The sequence below is a fragment of the Desmodus rotundus genome, chromosome 9 (assembly GCF_022682495.2).
Source record: "Desmodus rotundus isolate HL8 chromosome 9, HLdesRot8A.1, whole genome shotgun sequence".
NCBI classification, from domain to species: Eukaryota; Metazoa; Chordata; class Mammalia; order Chiroptera; family Phyllostomidae; genus Desmodus; species Desmodus rotundus.
The window spans coordinates 71,710,398-71,729,185 of record NC_071395.1 but is presented as its reverse complement, the minus strand read 5'-3'; the positions used below and the strand labels follow the sequence as shown (position 1 = coordinate 71,729,185).

At 49.0% G+C, this 18,788-nt stretch overlaps 2 protein-coding genes and 1 long non-coding RNA gene across 9 annotated transcripts in view; 2 read left to right on the top strand and 1 right to left on the bottom strand.

Moving 5' to 3' along the window:
* The window catches only part of DNAH2 (dynein axonemal heavy chain 2), a 104,687-nt gene extending 87,661 nt beyond the window's left edge, over positions 1–17,026 (top strand). For 3 of the 4 annotated variants that reach the window (XM_071219303.1, XM_045198904.2, XM_045198903.2), the window contains 23 exons: positions 2,320–2,484; positions 3,046–3,171; positions 3,322–3,470; positions 3,544–3,610; positions 3,738–3,888; positions 4,135–4,283; positions 4,474–4,607; positions 4,720–4,864; positions 4,992–5,191; positions 6,692–6,818; positions 7,616–7,802; positions 8,008–8,156; positions 8,308–8,491; positions 8,726–8,916; positions 13,835–14,026; positions 14,226–14,410; positions 14,644–14,872; positions 14,943–15,094; positions 15,217–15,331; positions 15,812–15,988; positions 16,087–16,161; positions 16,338–16,488; positions 16,618–17,026. In XM_071219303.1, the coding sequence (XP_071075404.1) occupies positions 2,320–2,484; positions 3,046–3,171; positions 3,322–3,470; positions 3,544–3,610; positions 3,738–3,888; positions 4,135–4,283; positions 4,474–4,607; positions 4,720–4,864; positions 4,992–5,191; positions 6,692–6,818; positions 7,616–7,802; positions 8,008–8,156; positions 8,308–8,491; positions 8,726–8,916; positions 13,835–14,026; positions 14,226–14,410; positions 14,644–14,872; positions 14,943–15,094; positions 15,217–15,331; positions 15,812–15,988; positions 16,087–16,161; positions 16,338–16,488; positions 16,618–16,772 (3,555 nt within the window). In that variant the 3' untranslated portion in view covers positions 16,773–17,026. The remainder of the gene's footprint in view (positions 1–2,319; positions 2,485–3,045; positions 3,172–3,321; positions 3,471–3,543; positions 3,611–3,737; positions 3,889–4,134; positions 4,284–4,473; positions 4,608–4,719; positions 4,865–4,991; positions 5,192–6,691; positions 6,819–7,615; positions 7,803–8,007; positions 8,157–8,307; positions 8,492–8,725; positions 8,917–13,834; positions 14,027–14,225; positions 14,411–14,643; positions 14,873–14,942; positions 15,095–15,216; positions 15,332–15,811; positions 15,989–16,086; positions 16,162–16,337; positions 16,489–16,617) is intronic. The other variant, XM_071219302.1, reaches the window with a different exon arrangement.
* The window catches only part of LOC123480210 (uncharacterized), a 3,848-nt gene continuing 1,382 nt past the window's right edge, over positions 16,323–18,788 (bottom strand). For 2 of the 3 annotated variants that reach the window (XR_006656125.2, XR_006656124.2), the window contains exons 2-3: positions 17,186–17,321; positions 16,323–16,458 (exon numbers count right to left, since the gene is read on the bottom strand). This is a non-coding gene — a long non-coding RNA (uncharacterized lncRNA). Of the gene's footprint in view, positions 16,459–17,185; positions 17,322–18,071; positions 18,722–18,788 lie in introns of those variants that run through there. The other variant, XR_006656123.3, reaches the window with a different exon arrangement.
* KDM6B (lysine demethylase 6B) overlaps positions 17,407–18,788 on the top strand; it is a 22,120-nt gene continuing 20,738 nt past the window's right edge. For both annotated transcript variants that reach the window (XM_053910350.1, XM_053910341.2), the window contains exon 1: positions 17,407–17,539. The gene's annotated coding sequence lies outside the window, so the exon portion shown is untranslated. The remainder of the gene's footprint in view (positions 17,540–18,788) is intronic.

The window sequence follows — 18,788 nt, the reverse complement described above, 5'->3', positions numbered from 1 at the left end:
TTACCAGGTCTCGGGTATTGCTGGGCAGGCAGAGTGGAACTGGTGCTCTTGCCTAAGAGGAAAGAGCCTGAGCTCAGCTGAGCACTCCCAGTTTATTCTTCCCAATTTCACCAGTCAGGTCAGTCACATGCTGCCCATGGAGAAGGGGTGTGTAGAGGCATGGAGGACATCTTCCAACATGAAGGAGAATGACCAAGATAAAAATGTGACAAAACATGACCCCTGAAGAAACACTAAATCCAGAGATTATTATAGAGAAGGACTTAAAAAGCAAACCTAATCTCAAAATTGGTATTATCAGAGAGTGATTAAGGAAGAAATGACATCCACACAACAAAAACAGGATGATAAGAGAAAGAATTCAAACAGACAAAAGGAAGGTTCTGAGAAACTTAAAAATGAGCAAACTATTCAATAGAAGGATGGGAAGATAGAGTCAAACAACATAAGACAAAAACAAAGCAAAATCAGAAAACATAAGAGAGATATTTTTCTGAAAGAATGTAATCAGAGGTAACAGAAAATATTTAACAACCAGTTCAGAATTCACAGTGACCTCTCAGAATGTGCCTCAGCCACAAGCAGCTCAGTCAGCCACCCAGTTCCCACTGGGCGCCAGCCAGGTCATAATGTTGATGCTCTTTATGGTATTAGACCTTTATAATCAACCTAAAGACAAAGCACAGAAGACTGATAGTGGCGTCTGAGTGGGAATGTTATCGACCTTGAGATGTAACAATAAAAGCACAGCTAAAAAAGCTGTGAATGCATGTGGGGGGTGAGGGAAAGATCAGGCAATGCTTTTGTAGATATTATCAGATGAGGTTTCGATCCCTGACCAGTGTGGCTCAGTTGGTTGGGCATCATCGCTCAAAGTGAAAGGTGGCTGGTCTGATTCCCAGCCAGGACACATGCCTGGGTTGCGAGTTCAGTCTCCATTTGGGGCGTGTATGAGAGACAACCAATCCGTGTTTCTCTCCCTCTCTTTTTCCCTCCCTCCTCCTCTATCTAAAATAAGTAAATAAAGTCTTTAAAATGAGGTTTCAATATGTTGCTTAAAGTTATAAGGGTAACCAGTAGAAGAACTAAAACTGTTAGGAGTAGAGAGAAAGGAGTGGTGGCATAGCTGTATAAGGGATTAAATCTTCATTTATCATAGCATAAAGTCAATATAAATAGCCTAAAATTGATGACTCAGGGAACAGCAGTGTAGAACACACTTGTATATGTAGAGAATGCCTCTGGAAAGATATTCAAGAAACATGTCACCTTGGTACTTTGAGAAGGGAGTGGGTGGATAGAGAGCAGGGCTGGGAGGAAGACTGCTCATGCCCTTATGCCTTTTGAATTTTTCAGTTGCTTATTCACAAAATAAACAAAATTAAAATAAAAAATGAATGGCGTCAAGATGTACTTCTGCTCCCACAAAGACGTTCATTACAGCATTAATAGTAGCAAATGTTGGAAAGACGCAATTGTCTATCAGTAGGAGACTTGCTATATAAAATAATGGCTCACTCCCACACAAGATTATTTTGCAGCTTTTTGAAACCAGCTTGTAAAAACAATTACTCTGGAGCATTTGAGATCTTGCTTCCTGGCATATGTCATCAGTTTGATTCAAATAAACTCTTATAAAAATTCTCAAAACAAAACAAAATAGAAGAACATTACTATTTGCCAACCAGGCACACATACTGGGTCCTGGAAGAGGCTCGATCAGTCCTCCGCTTCAGATTTAAGTGATTATATTCCAACCTCAGCAGGGCCCATGGGGTGGTGATGAATAGGCTTCTCTAGCAGGTGAAGCTCTCCCAGGTCCCTGTCTCTGGAGTGGGACCTTGGACATGGGCCTTTTCCTTGAATGGACTCCCTCTTTGTGTCTCCAATAGTTCCTGGGTTCATTTCAAGATTTTTCTTTCTCTCTCAAGATCACACGTTGGGCATGGCCTCTGGCATGGAGGGGCAGTCATTTCTGAGCTCTCTGATCCTCTCTTGTCAACATACCTTATGTGGTTTACTATTGTACAAGAGGTGTGTCTCCTACCCAGCTTTGAGTTTCATTACTAAGTAATTTCTGGGCTCAAGGAAAGAGCAGTGAAGGGAAGAGAAAGAAACTCATCATACATATTTAATCTTTTTTTCTCCTTACAACAACCTTATAGCGTTATAATTCTTATTTTGCCGTGAGGAAACCAAGACTCAAAGAGGTCAATTTACCCAAGGTCATACAGCCACAAAATAACAGACTGGTGATTTGAACCCGGAACAATATGGCCTCAAGCCCTGGTTTGATTCTTACACTCTGATCCTTCCCAGGTGGCTGAGAAACTGGAGATGTTGAAGAAACAGTATGATGAGAAGCTGGCACAAAAGGAGGAGCTTCGCGAGAAGTCTAAGGAGATGGAGCTGAAGCTGGAGCGAGCTGGAATGTTGGTGTCTGGATTGGCTGGCGAGAAGGCCCGATGGGAGGAGACAGTGAAGGTGAGATCAGTTCTGCCACCTGATTCTCCTTCTTCCCTGCCAACTAGTTCTAACAGCTTCCATCCCCTTTAGGTGGAGGGACAGTCAAGGAAAATAGGGACAGCTGAGTGTAGGGACATCCAAGAATAGGGGACGGGTGTTCTTCCCCTCCCTTTCCTCACATTTGGTGAGAAGAGTGCAAGGAGAGATTTTTTGTACCATTAGAGATCTGCTTCCATGTTTAGGTAGAGCTAGAAAGTGCACGTGAGGACCCTTTGTATAGCACATTGACTGGATAGAAACATTCAGGGGGCACCTTGTCTCTCTGCCTTTGGTGACCTCCTGTTGTCATGAAAGTGTTAGGCCTTATCACCAGAACGTAAACAAATTGCTGTCAATGATGGAGACCTCAAAAGTAATTAGGCCAGGTTAGGGTTCTCAGGGCACAAAGGGTTAGGAGAGGGAAAAACGTCTCTTGGATCCAGATTGATAGTGTTCAGAGGAGAGAGCCTTCAAAGCATTCCAAGCACCTCCCAGTGCTGGGGACCCTGACAGGCTCGCACCTTCCCTACTGTCCTTCAGGGCTTGGAGGAGGACCTGGGCTACCTGGTGGGTGACTGTCTCCTGGCAGCTGCCTTCCTATCCTACATGGGACCCTTCCTAACCAACTACCGGGATGAAATTGTCAACCAGATCTGGATCAGGAAGGTGAGGCTCAGGCACGATGAGTGAGATCTTGGGCTCTGAGACCAGAACAGGGGATGTAATTACCTTTGCGAGTAATAAGAGATATCGGGAAAGGGTAGGGATGCTGAGCTCAGATCTGCAGGCTGAAATCTGGGGCTCTTCCCTACCCAGATTTGGGAGCTTCAAGTTCCTTGCTCACCTCGCTTCACCTTTGATAACTTCCTGTCCAATCCTACCAAAGTTCGGGACTGGAACATTCAAGGGTTGCCCTCAGATGCTTTCTCCACTGAGAATGGCATCATCGTCACCCGTGGCAACAGGTAAGGATGCTGCTGGGAGCAGGAGGAGGAGTAAGGGCAGGGCCTGTCCTCTGATGAATGCGTCCTCCTCCAGGTGGGCACTGATGATTGACCCTCAAGCCCAGGCCCTGAAGTGGATCAAGAACATGGAAGGAAAACAGGTATAAGGCCCGTTTTGTCCCCTTAAAATCTCTTCCCAAGCTTGTCTCTTCCTGAGGTCCTACCCTTGGACCATTTTTCCCTTTGAATCCCTCAGTGTTTCTTCCATCTTTTTCTCTTGCTTTCTAGGGCCTTCAGATCATTGACCTGCAGATGATCGATTACCTTCGAGTCCTGGAAAAGGCTATCCAGTTTGGATACCCAGTGCTGCTCCAGAATGTGCAGGAATATCTGGACCCCACACTCAACCCTGTGCTCAACAAATCTGTAGCTCGGATTGGTCAGGGCTCAGGCTTAATGTGGGATTGGACTGTGGGGCAAATTCTAGGGACCAGCCAAGTAGGACACTGGGGAGGAAAGGGCTGGCTCTTTGGCTGTGTCCTCTACTTATCCATCCCTCCATTCAGACAACCCTGGGCTGGGGCCGTTAGGGCAGGCAGTCACTGCTGCTGGATGCCAGTAGGGGAATGGGTCAGCCCACACCTGGTCACATGGGGTCCTTGCCCTTGACCCCCTGTGGGTACAGGTGGTCGGCTGCTGATTCGCATTGGAGATAAGGAGGTGGAATACAATACCAATTTTCGTTTCTACATCACCACCAAGCTCTCCAACCCCCACTACAGCCCAGAAACCTCAGCCAAGACCACCATTGTCAACTTTGCAGTCAAAGAACAGGTGGGTGGTGGCTGGTGCCTATAATGAAACAGGGTGAAGAACAGGGCTGTAGAGTCCAGCAGGAATGAGAAAAAGGCTAAGCTTGTGTTGAGCGGGTATAAAGGGATGAGGGGCTCGGGAGGTGTAAAGGGATGAAAAGGATGAAGGTCACTGGAGTGAGATTCTCACCCTGACTTCTGGGCACCTCCAGGGCCTGGAGGCCCAACTGCTGGGCATTGTGGTCCGGAAGGAGCGGCCTGAGCTGGAGGAGCAGAAGGATTCACTAGTCATCAATATCGCTGCTGGCAAGAGAAAGCTCAAGGAGCTGGAGGATGAGATCCTTCGGTGAGACCTTGCCTCCTCTCCCCCACTGGTCCACTCACAGTCCCAACTAGCACACCAGGGGCTGATGGAGGCCCTGCCCCCTCCATTCATGCACCTCTTGGCCTCCCTCCAGGCTGCTGAATGAGGCCACAGGCTCCCTGCTTGACGATGTGCAGCTGGTGAACACCCTTCAGACCTCCAAGATAACTGCCACTGAGGTGACTGAGCAGCTGGAGACCAGTGAAACCACAGAGATCAACATCGACTTGGCCCGAGAGGTGAGCTCCTGTGTCCTCCAGTCCAGCCCTACCCACCATCAAGATGCAACTCTAATCATGTTGCCCTCTGTGAGTCCCTGCCACCTGACATGCCCCTCTGTGGCCCCTGGCTCTGCCCCTTCTGCAGGCTTACCGCCCGTGTGCCCAGCGGGCGTCAGTCCTGTTCTTCGTGCTCAATGACATGGGCCGCATCGACCCCATGTACCAGTTCTCGCTGGATGCCTACATCAACCTCTTTATCCTCAGCATTGACAAGAGCCATCGCAGCAACAAGCTGGAGGACCGCATTGACTACCTGAACGAATACCACACCTACGCCGTCTACAGGTCCGAGGCTCCTCCCCACATGCCTTAGGCAGGAGGCCAAGTGGCTGGCTCTAACGCTGACCCTTCTTGCCAGCTCTGCCTTCGTGCTTTCCCATGCCACCACCTTGGTCCCCTGCTCTCTTGCCTGCACACCCTCCCTGGGTAGCTTCTTCACTGTCATGGTCTAACCATCACCTGTGGCCTGACTACTCCCAGTTTTGTATCTTTAGCTCTCCCTTGAACATGAGACTTGTGTGCACAATTGTCTACTATACTGGCACTTCTTAAATAGCAATGTGCTTATAAAGCACAGGGAATCTTGTTAAATGCAGATTCAGTTTCAGTAAGTTGGGGTTGGGACCCGAGGATCTGCCTGTCTAACACTCCCAGCTGATGCTGCCGCTCCTGGTCTGTGGGTCACACTCTGAGTAGCAAGGTACTTGATTTTTCTACGTAGATACCCCACAGACCCCTCAAGTTCAGGTCAAACTCATTATCTACCCTTATTCCTTCAAGGTCCTCACCCTTGAATGATACTAATACTCTCACTTCACAGTCACCCAAGCCAGGGAGGGGAAGTTCTCCTTGACTCTTCCCCCTCCCCGCCTCTCAGATCGGTCACCAGGTTTTGCTCATGAATCTTTCTGCAACCTGTTCCCTCCCAGTTCTCCCCACTGCTACAAGTGTACTTTATAAAGTTCAGGCATTTGTGATCTTTCTGAATTGCACAAACATCCCCTAACAGGTTGTCCTGCCTTTAACTTTGTCCCTCTCCAGTCTGTCCTCTTGCAATCTGTGCGAGCCTTCCAAACACAAATATGACCGCGGCACTCCTGACTTAAACTCTTTGGAAGGCTCACACAGCCCCTCGTGACCTGGCCTCCGCCTGCCTCCCCAGCTTCCCGGTTCCCTGCCTTACAATGGATGCCTGAGCAATGCTGCCTGCCTTCCGTGTCTGCCTTCCATGTCTGCTTCCTCCCACCTCCTCTCTACATTTGCTTCTGCTCTGAGCTCTCCCCGGAGTCCTCCCTTCTCTTCCTCTTCTACACCACCTCGGAGCAACCTCAGGGCAACTCCTCAGAAATTTCCCCTGTGCCCACCAGGCATGGCGGACGCTCCTATCCTGTGACCCCTTGACAGCACTGTCACCCTGTAGAGCGCTCATCACATCATTGCGTAATGAGTGGCTTCTCTCATCTGTCCTTCCCACGCTACCTGACTTCCTCCAGGACAGAGACTCTGGCTTGTTCAGCTCTGTGTCTGCGGTACCTGGAAGCAGTCAGGGTCCAGTCTGTGTTGGGTGTTTTTTAATAGAAACGAATGATCGATTTTACCAGTGAACTGGGAAAATTACGTGCTCTCTCTAGGTCCCTGAGGGCTTGGCTGTTTACAGGAGTTTTGAATTTGGTGCTGATGAAGAACTTTCTCCCGTGTAGGGCTCTGTGCTTGTATCATGTTCGCTCAGTGACCATTCATATTGAGTGTCCTGCCTCCTCCACCCTCCCCGTCCCCTTCTCCCAGGTACACCTGCCGCACCCTTTTTGAGCGCCACAAGCTACTATTCAGTTTTCAGATGTGTGCCAAAATCCTGGAGACTTCTGGCAAGCTCAACATGGATGAGTACAACTTCTTTCTACGTGGGGGTGTGGTGAGTTGGGTAGAGGACACATTTAAGTGTGGGGTGGTCAAGGCTAGGATGGTGGAAAGTACGAAGAGGACTCCAGGTCTGGAGGGCAAGGCCCAAGGCTCCAGCGAGTAAGCTGAGGAGAACTGCTAGGAGCAGGGGCATGGCCAGCTCCCTGCAGCTGTGGGAGTAACTTGCCATGCACCCCCTTGCTCATTACAAGTGCTTAAAAATCTATAGTTGATGAATAATAAATATTTGTTAAAAAGAGTGACTAAGTGAATGAACTATAACAGTTTGTGCTTCTCTGAAAGGTGAGGCTACTAGTTGAGAGCATTAGGCAAGAGGCAACCACCAGAGGGCGCAAGCTCCCTAAATTTGAACTGTGATATCGCTGCACAGTCTGAGAGATTTAAATCCACATTCATTTCCGTAATGAAGGTGGATTCCCATCCATCTTCGATTCCTGTATTCACTTTTTCATTCTGTTTCATGCTAGATTCATCTTGGATTTCTCATGTTTAAAAAAAAGGGGGGGGGGCCTTGGCTGGTGTGGCTCACTGGATTGAGTGCCGGCCTGCAAACCAAAGGATCCCTCCCTGGTTCGATTTCCAGCCAGGGCACATGCCTGGGTTGTGGGCCAGGTCCCCAGTGGGGGGCACATGAGAGGCAACTATACATTGATGTTTCTCTCCCTTTTTTTCTCCTTCACTTCCCCTCTCTGTAAAAATACATAAATAAAATCTTTTTTTTTAAAAAAGGGTAATTCTTCTTTGGAGGTGCTCCCAGTCAGTCCCTTTCTCCTATCTCCTCTCCCCCAGGTCCTGGATCGGGAGGGCCAAATGGATAACCCATGTACTAGTTGGCTTGCAGATGCCTACTGGGATAACATCACGGAGCTAGACAAACTGACCAACTTTCATGGACTCATGAACTCCTTTGAACAGTACCCTCGTGACTGGCACCTGTGGTACACCAATTCCACCCCAGAGAAGGCTATGTTGCCAGGTGCCCAGGCGTCTGAGCCTCCCTGCTCCTGCCTTTTTCCTTCCCTCTGTTCAGCCCATGTGCTTGCCCATCCCTTTGTTCTTTATCCCCTCTCCCAAGTTTCCTCAGCCATCTGCCTCCTGGCCGAGCATTCCCTGCAGGTGCTCCTTTGTTTAGATTCCCTGCTCTTCCACACTGTCCCAGCAACAGCTCAACTCATCCACAGGTGAGTGGGAGAATGCCTGCAATGAAATGCAACGGATGCTGATTGTTCGCTCCCTACGCCAGGACCGCGTGGCATTCTGTGTTACCTCTTTCATTGTCTCTAACCTCGGTTCCCGCTTCGTTGAACCGCCTGTGCTAAACATGAAGTTGGTCAGTGGCTTGGTTTCCTTGCCCACACCACCCCTGGGTCCTTCCTGCCTCCCTCTCCCCATTCCAGTCCACCATGTGCATTTCCTCAGTTTCCTTCTCCCACTCATGTTATGTGCCTTCTGCTTGAGGCCATACCCTGTGCTTCTGGCAGGTGATGGAGGATTCAACCCCACGAACCCCACTGGTGTTCATCCTGTCCCCTGGTGTGGACCCCACCGGTGCCCTGCTCCAGCTGGCTGAGCACACAGGCATGGCTCAGCGTTTCCACGCCCTGTCCCTGGGCCAGGGCCAGGCCCCCATTGCTGCTCGGCTCCTCCGAGAGGGCATGATTCAAGGTCAGTGTCATTCTTGTCCTTCTACCCCCGCCCTTGGCACTGCTGGTCCTACTCCCCACAACCTTCAACCTCAATCACATTGCCCTGTCTGCAGCTCCCACCTTTCCAGGAGGCCCCAGGAGTGGCAGACCTGAGCATTTTGACTCTTCCCCACTAACACACGATCAGGAAGATAGTGTGGGGACAGATGGGGCTTAGGGAATGGGTTCCACTGAATCTAGCATCTCCTTGCAGGACATTGGGTGTTTCTGGCCAACTGCCACCTGTCACTGTCTTGGATGCCTAATCTTGACAAATTGGTGGAACGGCTGCAGGTGGAGGATCCTCACCCTTCCTTCCGCCTCTGGCTCAGCTCTAGCCCCCACTCCGACTTCCCTATCTCCATCTTACAGGCCAGCATCAAGATGACCACAGAACCACCAAAGGTATGGGTGACGGTACATAGCCAGCATCAACCATACTATCTGGCCTACCCTTCCTTCTGCTAGCATCAGAGAGAGGGCTTCGCCTTAACACCAACACATTTTGTTAAAAATTTTAACAAAATTTTTAAAAATTTTACTCATTTCTCTCTTCTATGTGCCCAAATCTTAGAACATAATAGTAATATCTGATATTTCTTGAGTGTTATTATGTTCCAGGCATTGTTCTAAGTGCTTTACATTTATTAATTCATTCCATACACACACTCCTATCAGGCAAGCCCTATTAATCCGTTTCACAGACAGGAAACTGAAGCACTGAAGAGTAAATAACTAGTCACATAGAACCGTCCTGTCTCCCAACATTGCTTTACATTCTCTCCCTAATGTTACATTTGCTGGGCTCCCAGCCCTTTTCTCCTTCCTTCTCTACCTACTGATCCTTTCAAATCTGATCATATTGTCTATATCTATGAGTTTGTTTTATCTTTGCTTTTTGTTTTATATCCTACATATGAGTGAAATAATATAGTTTTTATCCATTACTGATTTATTTCACTTAGCACAATACTCTCAAGGTTCATCATCCATCCAATACTCAAATGGCAGTATCTTTTTTAATTAAAAAAAGTCTGATCATGTTGCTACATCCTGCCCATTTATCCACTGCTTGAACTATTTGGGTAGCTTTTCCTTGCCTTCTATCAAGATCAAACCCCTTGTTAGCATGGCCTGTGCGTTCCAGCAGGCACCTCCCCAGCCTCTTCTATCGCTGTTTCCCATTCCCTTTCTGCTCTACCTACCCCATTACTTTTTAAATGTTTTTGTTCTTCCTCCACAGACCCTGCCCTAAGGCTTTTGTACACGCTTCTCTCTCCTTCGCTCTCCACCCTGTTCTTTGCCCCTTCTAGTCTGAGGAAGCCCCGACCTCCATGTCCAGGTCGACATCCCAGTGGCACACTCTCACAAAACTCTGACCACTCCTGGCTTTTACTGTCGCAGCCATTTGCATGTGTCGGTGTAATTCTCATAGCACCTGTCTTCTACACTGTGAGCTCCATCAGGGCAGGGGCCATGTGTATTTTTTCTCTCTCACCATTTTGCACACCCTATAATTAGCACAGGGATCTGTGTGTAGTAGGTGCTCAGCAAATAAGTACTGTTTGAATGCACGCACGTGTGGAGGTCTTTCATTGTCCTCAGTCCCCCTTGGACACCTCGGGTAGTTGACAGTCAGCTGACTGTCCCATTCCTGGATTCCCTGACAACACTCCTGGTTCCCCCCCTGCCTCTTGCCACGTCATTCATTACTTCCATGTTTCTCTCTCCTCCTGTCCTGCAGTTGTATCTCAAGACTTAGTTCTTGACCTCCAACTTTCCTCATTTGACATTTCCTCCTCTCACAGCTTGATAGAGAAACGGTCCTTTTCCTGATTTCAACTCCAATCCCCATCTCTGGCTCCAGTATCAAACTCAGTTCCAGCTCTGAATTCCATCTGGTTACAAAACATTTCTTCTCGGCATGCCAGCTCCATAAATCCCACACTCGCACAACATGTCATCAGCTCCTCTACTGTAGATTATCTCCTCATCCTATTTTTGGTAATGGTGCCACTAATTTTTTAAATTTTAATCCTCACCTGAGGATATGTTTATTGAGTTGAGAGAGAGAGGAAGGGAGGGGAGAGAAACCTCAATGTGAGAGAGAAACATAGATCAGTTAGTTATCTCCTATACATGCCCCGACCAGGGATGGAACCTGTAACCTAGTTACCTGCTCTGACCTGGAATCTAACCTGCAACCCTTTGGTGTAGAGGATGATGCTCTAGCCAACTGAGCCACCCGGCCTGGGCTCCACTAATTAAAAAACAATATGTTTGAAGTTGATTTGTATTTATTTTTTCTGCCCCAAAAGCATTCTGTGCCCCTATATAAAAATGTCAAACAGTCCAGAAATGTAGCCCCAGTGTAACAGACATGTTTAATTCATTTATTTTAAAGAACTTTTTTTTCTTTGCCTTCTAAGAGAGATGTGTGACTTGGTAGCTAGGTTGAACACCCTGCGATGGGCAGAGGGGTGTGAGTGTGGAGGCAGGGGCTGTTCAGCTTTGCATGACGAAGTGGGAGGCGATGATGAATCTAGGGAACCCTAAGAGGAGGGAGAGAGGAATCAGCAAATGGGGCACCCGGGTTGGGGGAGAGTCCATCCTGGCTTTGCCGAGGCGCGCTGTCTGCGATCAGCCAGATCTTCATGTAACTGGACGTTCAGGGTTTCCTTGGTACAACGGGATTTCTTCTGGAAGCTGACAGGCCAGTATTTTTAAATATTTCATTTGGAAATTATTTTAAATTTACAGAAAAGTTGTAAGAATGGTGCAAAGAACACCCAAATATATGTTACCTAGATTCATTTATTGTTAACAATTTGCCCCCTTTGCTATATCATTTGATCTCTCTGTTTTTCTCTCTTCACACATACACACCTTTGCTGAGCCATTTGAAAGGAAGGTGCATATACCCTGGTCCTTACCACTAAACATTTCAGTGTGTTTCAACGTGAATGACTCAACTCTAAGAATAAGAATGTTCTCATATAACGGTAGCACAGTTGTCAAATTAAAAAAATAGATACAATATTTTAATTTAAAACTATTATATATTCAATTTTTAAAAAGATTTTATTTTTATTTTCAAAGAACGGAGAAGGGAGGGAGAAAGAGAGGGAGACAGACATGGATGCACGAGGGAAGCATAAGTTGGTTGCCTTTCCCACGTCCCAGCTGGGGACGTGGCCCGCAATCTAGGCACGTGCCTTGACTGGAATCAAACCTACGACCTTTCAGGTTGCAGGCCGGTGCTCAATCCACTGAGCCACAGCAGCCAGGGTGATGAATAGAAATTCTTAATTTTTATCAGTTTGAATTTAGCTACCTCCTTTTTTATGATTTATGCTCCTATGTCTTGTTTAAGAAATCTTTGCTTACTCCAAGTTATATAGTAAGACACTCTCTTATACTTGTCTTCATAACAATTTTATACCTTGGTTTTCACATACAGGTTGTTAGCCATTTCAAATTGTTTTTTGTGAGTGTGGAATGAGGTAGTTAGAGGTCTAATAGTTTTCCACATGGATAATCAATTCTCTGAATACTATTTTTAAATAGCCTGCAATTACCCTTCTGATCTGCAATGTGTCTGCTCAGCCTTAAATCGTGTGTGTGTGTGCGCGCACACACATAAATACACCCAATCCACTGAGCCACACCAGCCAGGGCTCTATAATAATTCTTGGTAGCTGATAAGACAAGTCTCCTTACCTTATTTTTCTTCAGGCTGCTCTCCAACATAAATTTTAGAATTAGCTTGTCAAGTTCCACACACACAAAAAATCCTATTGGTCAATTAGGAAGAAATCAACATCTTTAGGATACTGAGCCTCCCGATTCATGAGAATAGTGTATCTCTCCAATTATTCTTTATTTCAATAAAGTGTTATAATTTTCTCTATAAAGATTTATATATTTTATTAGATTTATTTCTACCTTACATATTTTGATGTTACAAATGGCATTTTAAAAATTATATATTTTTTGTTAGTTTGTCCAATGTTCTTTCTTCAGTCTTCTCACCACTCCATTCTGTCCATCATAGGTGAGTCTTCTTAAGACACTGTTTCAACATATCACTGTTCTACTCAAGACAGAAAGTGGCTCCATAATGCCTGCTGAATCAAGTCCAAATGGTTCAAACTCTTACTTCTCGCACCTCCATCTGTCAATGGCTCTTCTTACCTGACCTCAGCACTTGCACTTGACTTCAGTTATCCTTTCACCTACTCTCCCCTTTGTGCCTTTATTCCTTCAGTTCTTTCTATCTCCTGGAAACCAAGTCTCTCTTCTCAGCCTGGTCATATCTTTCCCGTTTGTAAGACTTAGCCCAAATCCCAACATGTTCATGAAGACTGATAAATCCAATCACAGGGACTATTCCCTGTGATCCTTATTTTATTATCGGCTCTTTTATTATGGCCTCAATACTATGATCCTTTTATTTTATTATTTTTTAAAAAATATTTTATTTTTAGAGAGGGGGAAGAAAGGAGAAAGTGAGGGAGAGAACCATCAATGTGAGGTTGTCTCTCATGCACTCCCTACTGGGGAGGTCCCTGCAACCCAGGCATGTGCCCTGACTGGGAATTGAACCAGTGACCCTTTGGTTCACAGGCTGGCACTCAGTCCACTGAGCCAAACCAGCCAGGGCTATTTTATTATTTTTTAAATGTTATTTATTTATTTTTTTAGCCTCACTAGAGAACATACTTATTTGTTTGAGAAAGAGAGGAAGGCAGAGAGAAAGAGAGGGAGACTAACATCAATTGGTTGTCTCTTGCCCAGACTGGGGACCAAACCCACAACCTAGGCATGTGTCCTGACCGTAACTGAACCTGCAGCCTGCCAGTTTCTGGGAAGACGCCCAACCAACTGAGCCACACTGGCCAGGGCTATACTATGACCCTTTTAATCTACACTAAACATTTGCACGTAATACAGTGCACATTTTTGTTCATTAATAGTTGCGTGTATATCTTTGTCTTTGTTCCTATTTTCTGGTACTCCCAAATTGAGTAGGCTTACCCACAACTGAGAACATTGTGGTTGAGAGGATCAAAAGTGGGAGGACAAGAAGGTAGGACTGCCACTAGCCCATACAGTGCCTCTGTGTGAATTAGAGAAAGGTACCCCGCCCTGTGAATGAGCACACATGTTGGCAGGCAGATATCTTGGGCTAGGTTTCAGCCTCCACTCAACCCCTCAGCCAGTGCCTCGTGTAGTGAGCAGTCTCCACAACTGTATACAGTGGTGCTAGTGGCAGGGCTGAGCAAGATGCTGTAATCCCTTCTCCTTACTCCACTGTCCCCAGGGCCTAAAGGCCAACATGACACGTCTTTACCAACTGATGACTGAACCACAGTTTTCCCGCTGCTCCAAACCTGCGAAGTATAAGAAGCTGCTGTTTGCACTCTGCTTCTTTCACTCTGTGTTACTTGAACGCAAAAAGTTCCTGCAGCTTGGCTGGAACATTGTGTATGGCTTCAATGACTCCGACTTTGAGGTTTGTTCTAACCAGGGGTCCCTTATGCCAGCCCCCTTCTTTATACTTCTGGCCTCGTGGCTCCCCTCCGGAAATACCCCCCAACAGAAAGTCTCTGTTAAAGCCCCACTGGGAAAATTTTTTTTTTTAAGCAGTCCCATTGGAAGAGTTCCTGCAATAACTGTGTGGTGCTGGGGGTTTGGTCTGGGGCCATGCACAGGTGTCAGAGAATTTGCTGAGCCTGTATCTGGATGAGTATGAGGAGACACCCTGGGATGCACTCAAGTACCTTATTGCTGGCATCAACTATGGTGGGCACGTCACGGATGACTGGGACCGGCGCCTGCTCACCACTTACATCAATGACTATTTCTGTGACCAGTCTCTATCAACCCCCTCCTACCGGTAAGGGGAGGTGGCACTGAACAGGGGGCCAGAGGACACAGAGACCAGGTGACAGGACAGGGGGTAGGGGAATGTTTGAGGAGAGGACGTGAGACTGGGAGAAGGCAGAGTGTGGGGGATTAGGAGGAAGAGCAAGAACAGAGAGCTGGACAAATGGGACACAGGTAGAGCTGGAGTCCTGGTTTGACATAGAGTTCCCGCAATGTGGTGACAATTATGCTGTGGCTGTCCAGGTTGTCAGCATTAGAAATTTATTACATACCCAAGGATGGGAGCCTGGCCTCTTACAAGGAGTACATCAGCATGTTGCCTAGCATGGACGCCCCTGAAGCCTTTGGCCAGCACCCCAATGCAGATGTGGCCTCCCAGATCACTGAGGCACGAACTCTCTTTGAGACTCTGCTTTCCCTGCAACCCCAGATTACACCCTCCAGGGCTGGAGGCCAGAGCCGGGAAGAGAAGGTAAGAACAGACACCTGGGGGAGGGGAAGCCATGAGAGAGGGCTGCACTCAAGAGCTCCTGCCTCATCAGGTCCTTGAGTTGGCCACTGATGTGAAACAGAAGATCCCTGAAATGATCGACTATGAGGGGACCAGAAAATTGCTGGCTCTGGACCCTGCCCCTCTCAATGTGGTCCTTCTGCAGGAGATCCAGAGATACAACAAGCTTATGGAGACCATCCTGTAAGATGGAGAGGGGCTCTGCAGAATGTGGGGAGGTGGCGAGAGGAAAGGCTTTTACCTCCTACTTAGGATGACTCTTCCAGGCCCAACCCATCTCTAACCCTCCATCCTATCCTGATCAGGTTCTCATTGACAGACCTGGAAAAGGGCATCCAGGGCCTTATCGTCATGTCTACAAGCCTGGAAGAGATTTTCAATTGCATCTTTGATGCCCATGTCCCTCCACTCTGGGGAAAGGCAAGATTTACACTACTGTTGATCCTACTCCAGCAATGAGCTCTCCACCCTGTGCCCCCAATCTCCTGGTTCTTGGTAGGCATATAGCAAAATGCAGTAAGCCTGGGCTTTGGAGCCAGGCGGGTTCAAGGTTGAAATCTGGCTGACATTCACTGACTGACTTTGCATAAGACATTAACTTAGAAACTTATTCAGGGCAAGTTATTAACCTCTCCAAGGATGTTTCAAGGATTCTCAGCACTGTGCATAACACTTCATAGGAGTTTTCTTTAATGGTGACTGGTAACTGTTACCATTGTTAATAAATGGTTGTCATTTTATGCTTCTTTCCTGGCAGTTGGCTTTTGGAGTGCTTTAACCAATTGTAATTGGGGAGCAGGGGCTGACACCAAATATTCTTCTTATATCTGTTCTCAGTGCTCAAAATAAGAACTTGAATACATGAATAAATGAATGAACACGTACTGCCTCCTCCTCCAGGCATATCCCTCACAAAAGCCACTGGCTGCATGGACCCGGGACTTGGCCCTGCGTGTAGAACAGTTTGAGCTGTGGGCTAGTCGTGCCCGGCCTCCTGTGATCTTCTGGTTGTCTGGCTTCACCTTTCCCACTGGCTTCCTCACTGCTGTACTGCAATCTTCAGCTCGCCAAAACAACGTGAGCCATGTGGAGAGTGTTTTAGGAACTGGATGCTGGGGACATGTATTTGCCCTCCTTTTGGGGGGTCCTCCCTTATTCTCACCTTTAATTTCCAGATATCAGTGGACAGCCTCTCTTGGGAGTTTATCGTTTCCACCGTAGATGACAGCAACCTAGTGTATCCACCCAAGGTGGGTGCCAGATGTGCTTGGGGCTCTGAGCAAAGAAAGGCAGGTCTGGTGGAGGAGGGTGCTGGGAGCAAAGGTGGGAAACAGTTGGTTGAGTAGGGAAGGGAGAGGTGGCAGGTCTGGGGTGCTGGCAACCAACAGCCTCTACTTCCCCTCAACCCGCCCCTATGTCTCCCCAGGACGGTGTCTGGGTTCGAGGCCTGTATCTGGAGGGTGCTGGCTGGGACCGGAAGAACTCCTGCTTGGTGGAAGCAGAGCCCATGCAGCTTGTCTGCCTCATGCCCACGATCCACTTTCGGCCTACAGAGAGCAGAAAGAAGAGCGCCAAGGGTGGGACACGCCTTCAGACCTGCCTGCCCCATCCCTGGTTTTGATTCCAACCCATCCTCTGCTCTATTTCCTCCTCTGTTTTCCCAGAGGCTCCAGCAGTCTGATTCCTTCTCTTCTCTTTTCCCTCAGGTATGTACTCCTGTCCTTGCTATTACTATCCCAACCGGGCAGGCAGCTCAGACAGAGCCTCCTTTGTCATTGGCATCGACCTCCGGTGTGGGACCATGACATCTGATCATTGGATCAAGAGGGGCACTGCTCTACTCATGAGCCTGGACAACTGAGAAGCCTCCTCTTCGTCCCCACTTGAGGGATGGTTGTGAACTCTAGGAACCAAAGCTGACAATGCACCTCAGACCGAGGCTGGACCTCACTCAAGCCTTGACCTTGGTTGAATTTGTTGTGTGATTGGGCCCTGGAGATAGTGTGCTAGCGATAAAGATGGAAGAATTGGAGTTCAGTGCAGTAAAACACCCGCAACTACAAGCCCCAAATCTCTCAATAGGATGGTGGGGTTTGGGGAGGAAGCCCGGGCTTACAGAGGACCGGAGAGCTGCTACTGGAGGGGGAACAGAAGCAGGGAAAGTGGGAGGCCTTGAGAAGCAGCCTTGACCCCAACGAATGGGAAGCACGGTAGGGCCTAGAAGGGGGTGTGGCTAAGTCTCAGTGCTGGGCTAGGAAGGGGGGCGGGACTTACTTTGGAAAGGCGCGTGATCCAAATGGAATACGGGTTTGTCAGACAGGGATCGGGGCTGGATCCCGCACGTTGCACCCCAAACTCCGCAATCTGCATTCGGTATCTTTTTCGGCACCTGGGCTGAGGCGAGAGGAACCTGCAAAAGGCGGGGCGGAGCCAGAGGTGGGGGACTCCAACGCGAGGAAGGGCGGGACCATGCGAAGGGGGCGGGGTTGGGGGGCGGTGTTTGTGTTGGAAAATCCAACTGCGCCACGGGGCGGAGCGGCCCCCCCAGCCCCGGCCTGGGAGGGGGGGGCCGCTCGACCCCCTGGGAGACCTTGGGGAGTTTGAACACCTGGGACACCCTAGAATCAGGTAACGGGGGGCATGAGGGCGTCTGGAAAGAGGGCAACCATCTCCTCTCAGGGGGGTGGGACGCCTGAGTCGCAGGCGAAGTAGAGCTGGGGATGGACGTTTGGCTCTCGGCAAAGGCACTGGGAAGAGGACTGGGGCGCAGGACATTCGAGTCCCCTAGAAGAGAGCAGGGCGGGAGTGGGGGAAGGGCTGAGAGGCAGAAGGCTTGGGTTCCGGATGTTAAGAGAGGCCTGAAAAGACTCCCAGCCCCCTTTGGCTAGGATTCCCCTTCCCGACAATAGAGCGGGGCGGGGCGCGGCAGTCCCTACCTACAGCACAGAACTAAAGGTCAGAGTTTGCAAATAGGTCTGTGCGTAGGCCCTTGGTGGTCGGACGTGGTCAAGTAGGGATGTGTCTCCGATCCCGGGGCCACTTCGAGTTTCTCCCCAGTACTTTTCACGAGGATTATAGCCCCAGCCCTGACCCTTAACACCAGGAGCCCCGATAGCCTCCGTGCGGTGGCCTCCGGCCCATCCACTTCGCCGCACCTCACCTCCCTTCACTCGACTTCATCCCGCTCGTCTTGTCATCCCTGGTCCTGTCCTACTCTGCCCTCTCCCGGCTCGGGCCCTTCTTTGTGCTTGAGGTTCCCGACAAAGCCACGAGATGGCGAGGGTGAGACACACAGCCTGAGCTGAGGGGAGTGAGGTGGGGGACAGGGCGGTGAAAGCAGCCGAAGCCGCCCTCCCCAGCCAGAGGGAAAGGTGGGCTGAGGTGCTCTTTTGGTTTCCTGTCACCTCGGCCCCTTACAGGAAATTGTGGGCGGGAGGGCGAAACGCATGGGGTGAGGAGGGGGCTGGGGACACGGTCTCTGCCTCCCGCAGCTGGGGTAAATAGTGGGGAGGGGACACGCGGGTTAGTTACTAAGCAACGCAGATTTGCTTCCAGTCTACTGTGGCTTGTAGCTGTGACTTGGGGATGGGAGTTGGCGAGTGAGGGAGGCTGGGAGACTGGGAAAGGTCTAGGGCAAGATGCCTGGTTCTCGGGACAGGGAGAGCCTGGGAGGAAGTAGGGGAGGCAGCAAGCTGGCACGAAAACGGATTCGGCGGTAGTTAGGAGGGAGGCGGGACCCTGGCGCGGCGCTGAGCTCCGCTTCCCTTCTCCCCGGGGTTGCTTGCCCTGTTGCCAGAGTAACAGGAGGGCTTGACTACCGAGCCGAATTCCCGAACTCTCGCGTCTGCCCAATCCGCTCCAGCGGACGTCCCTGACA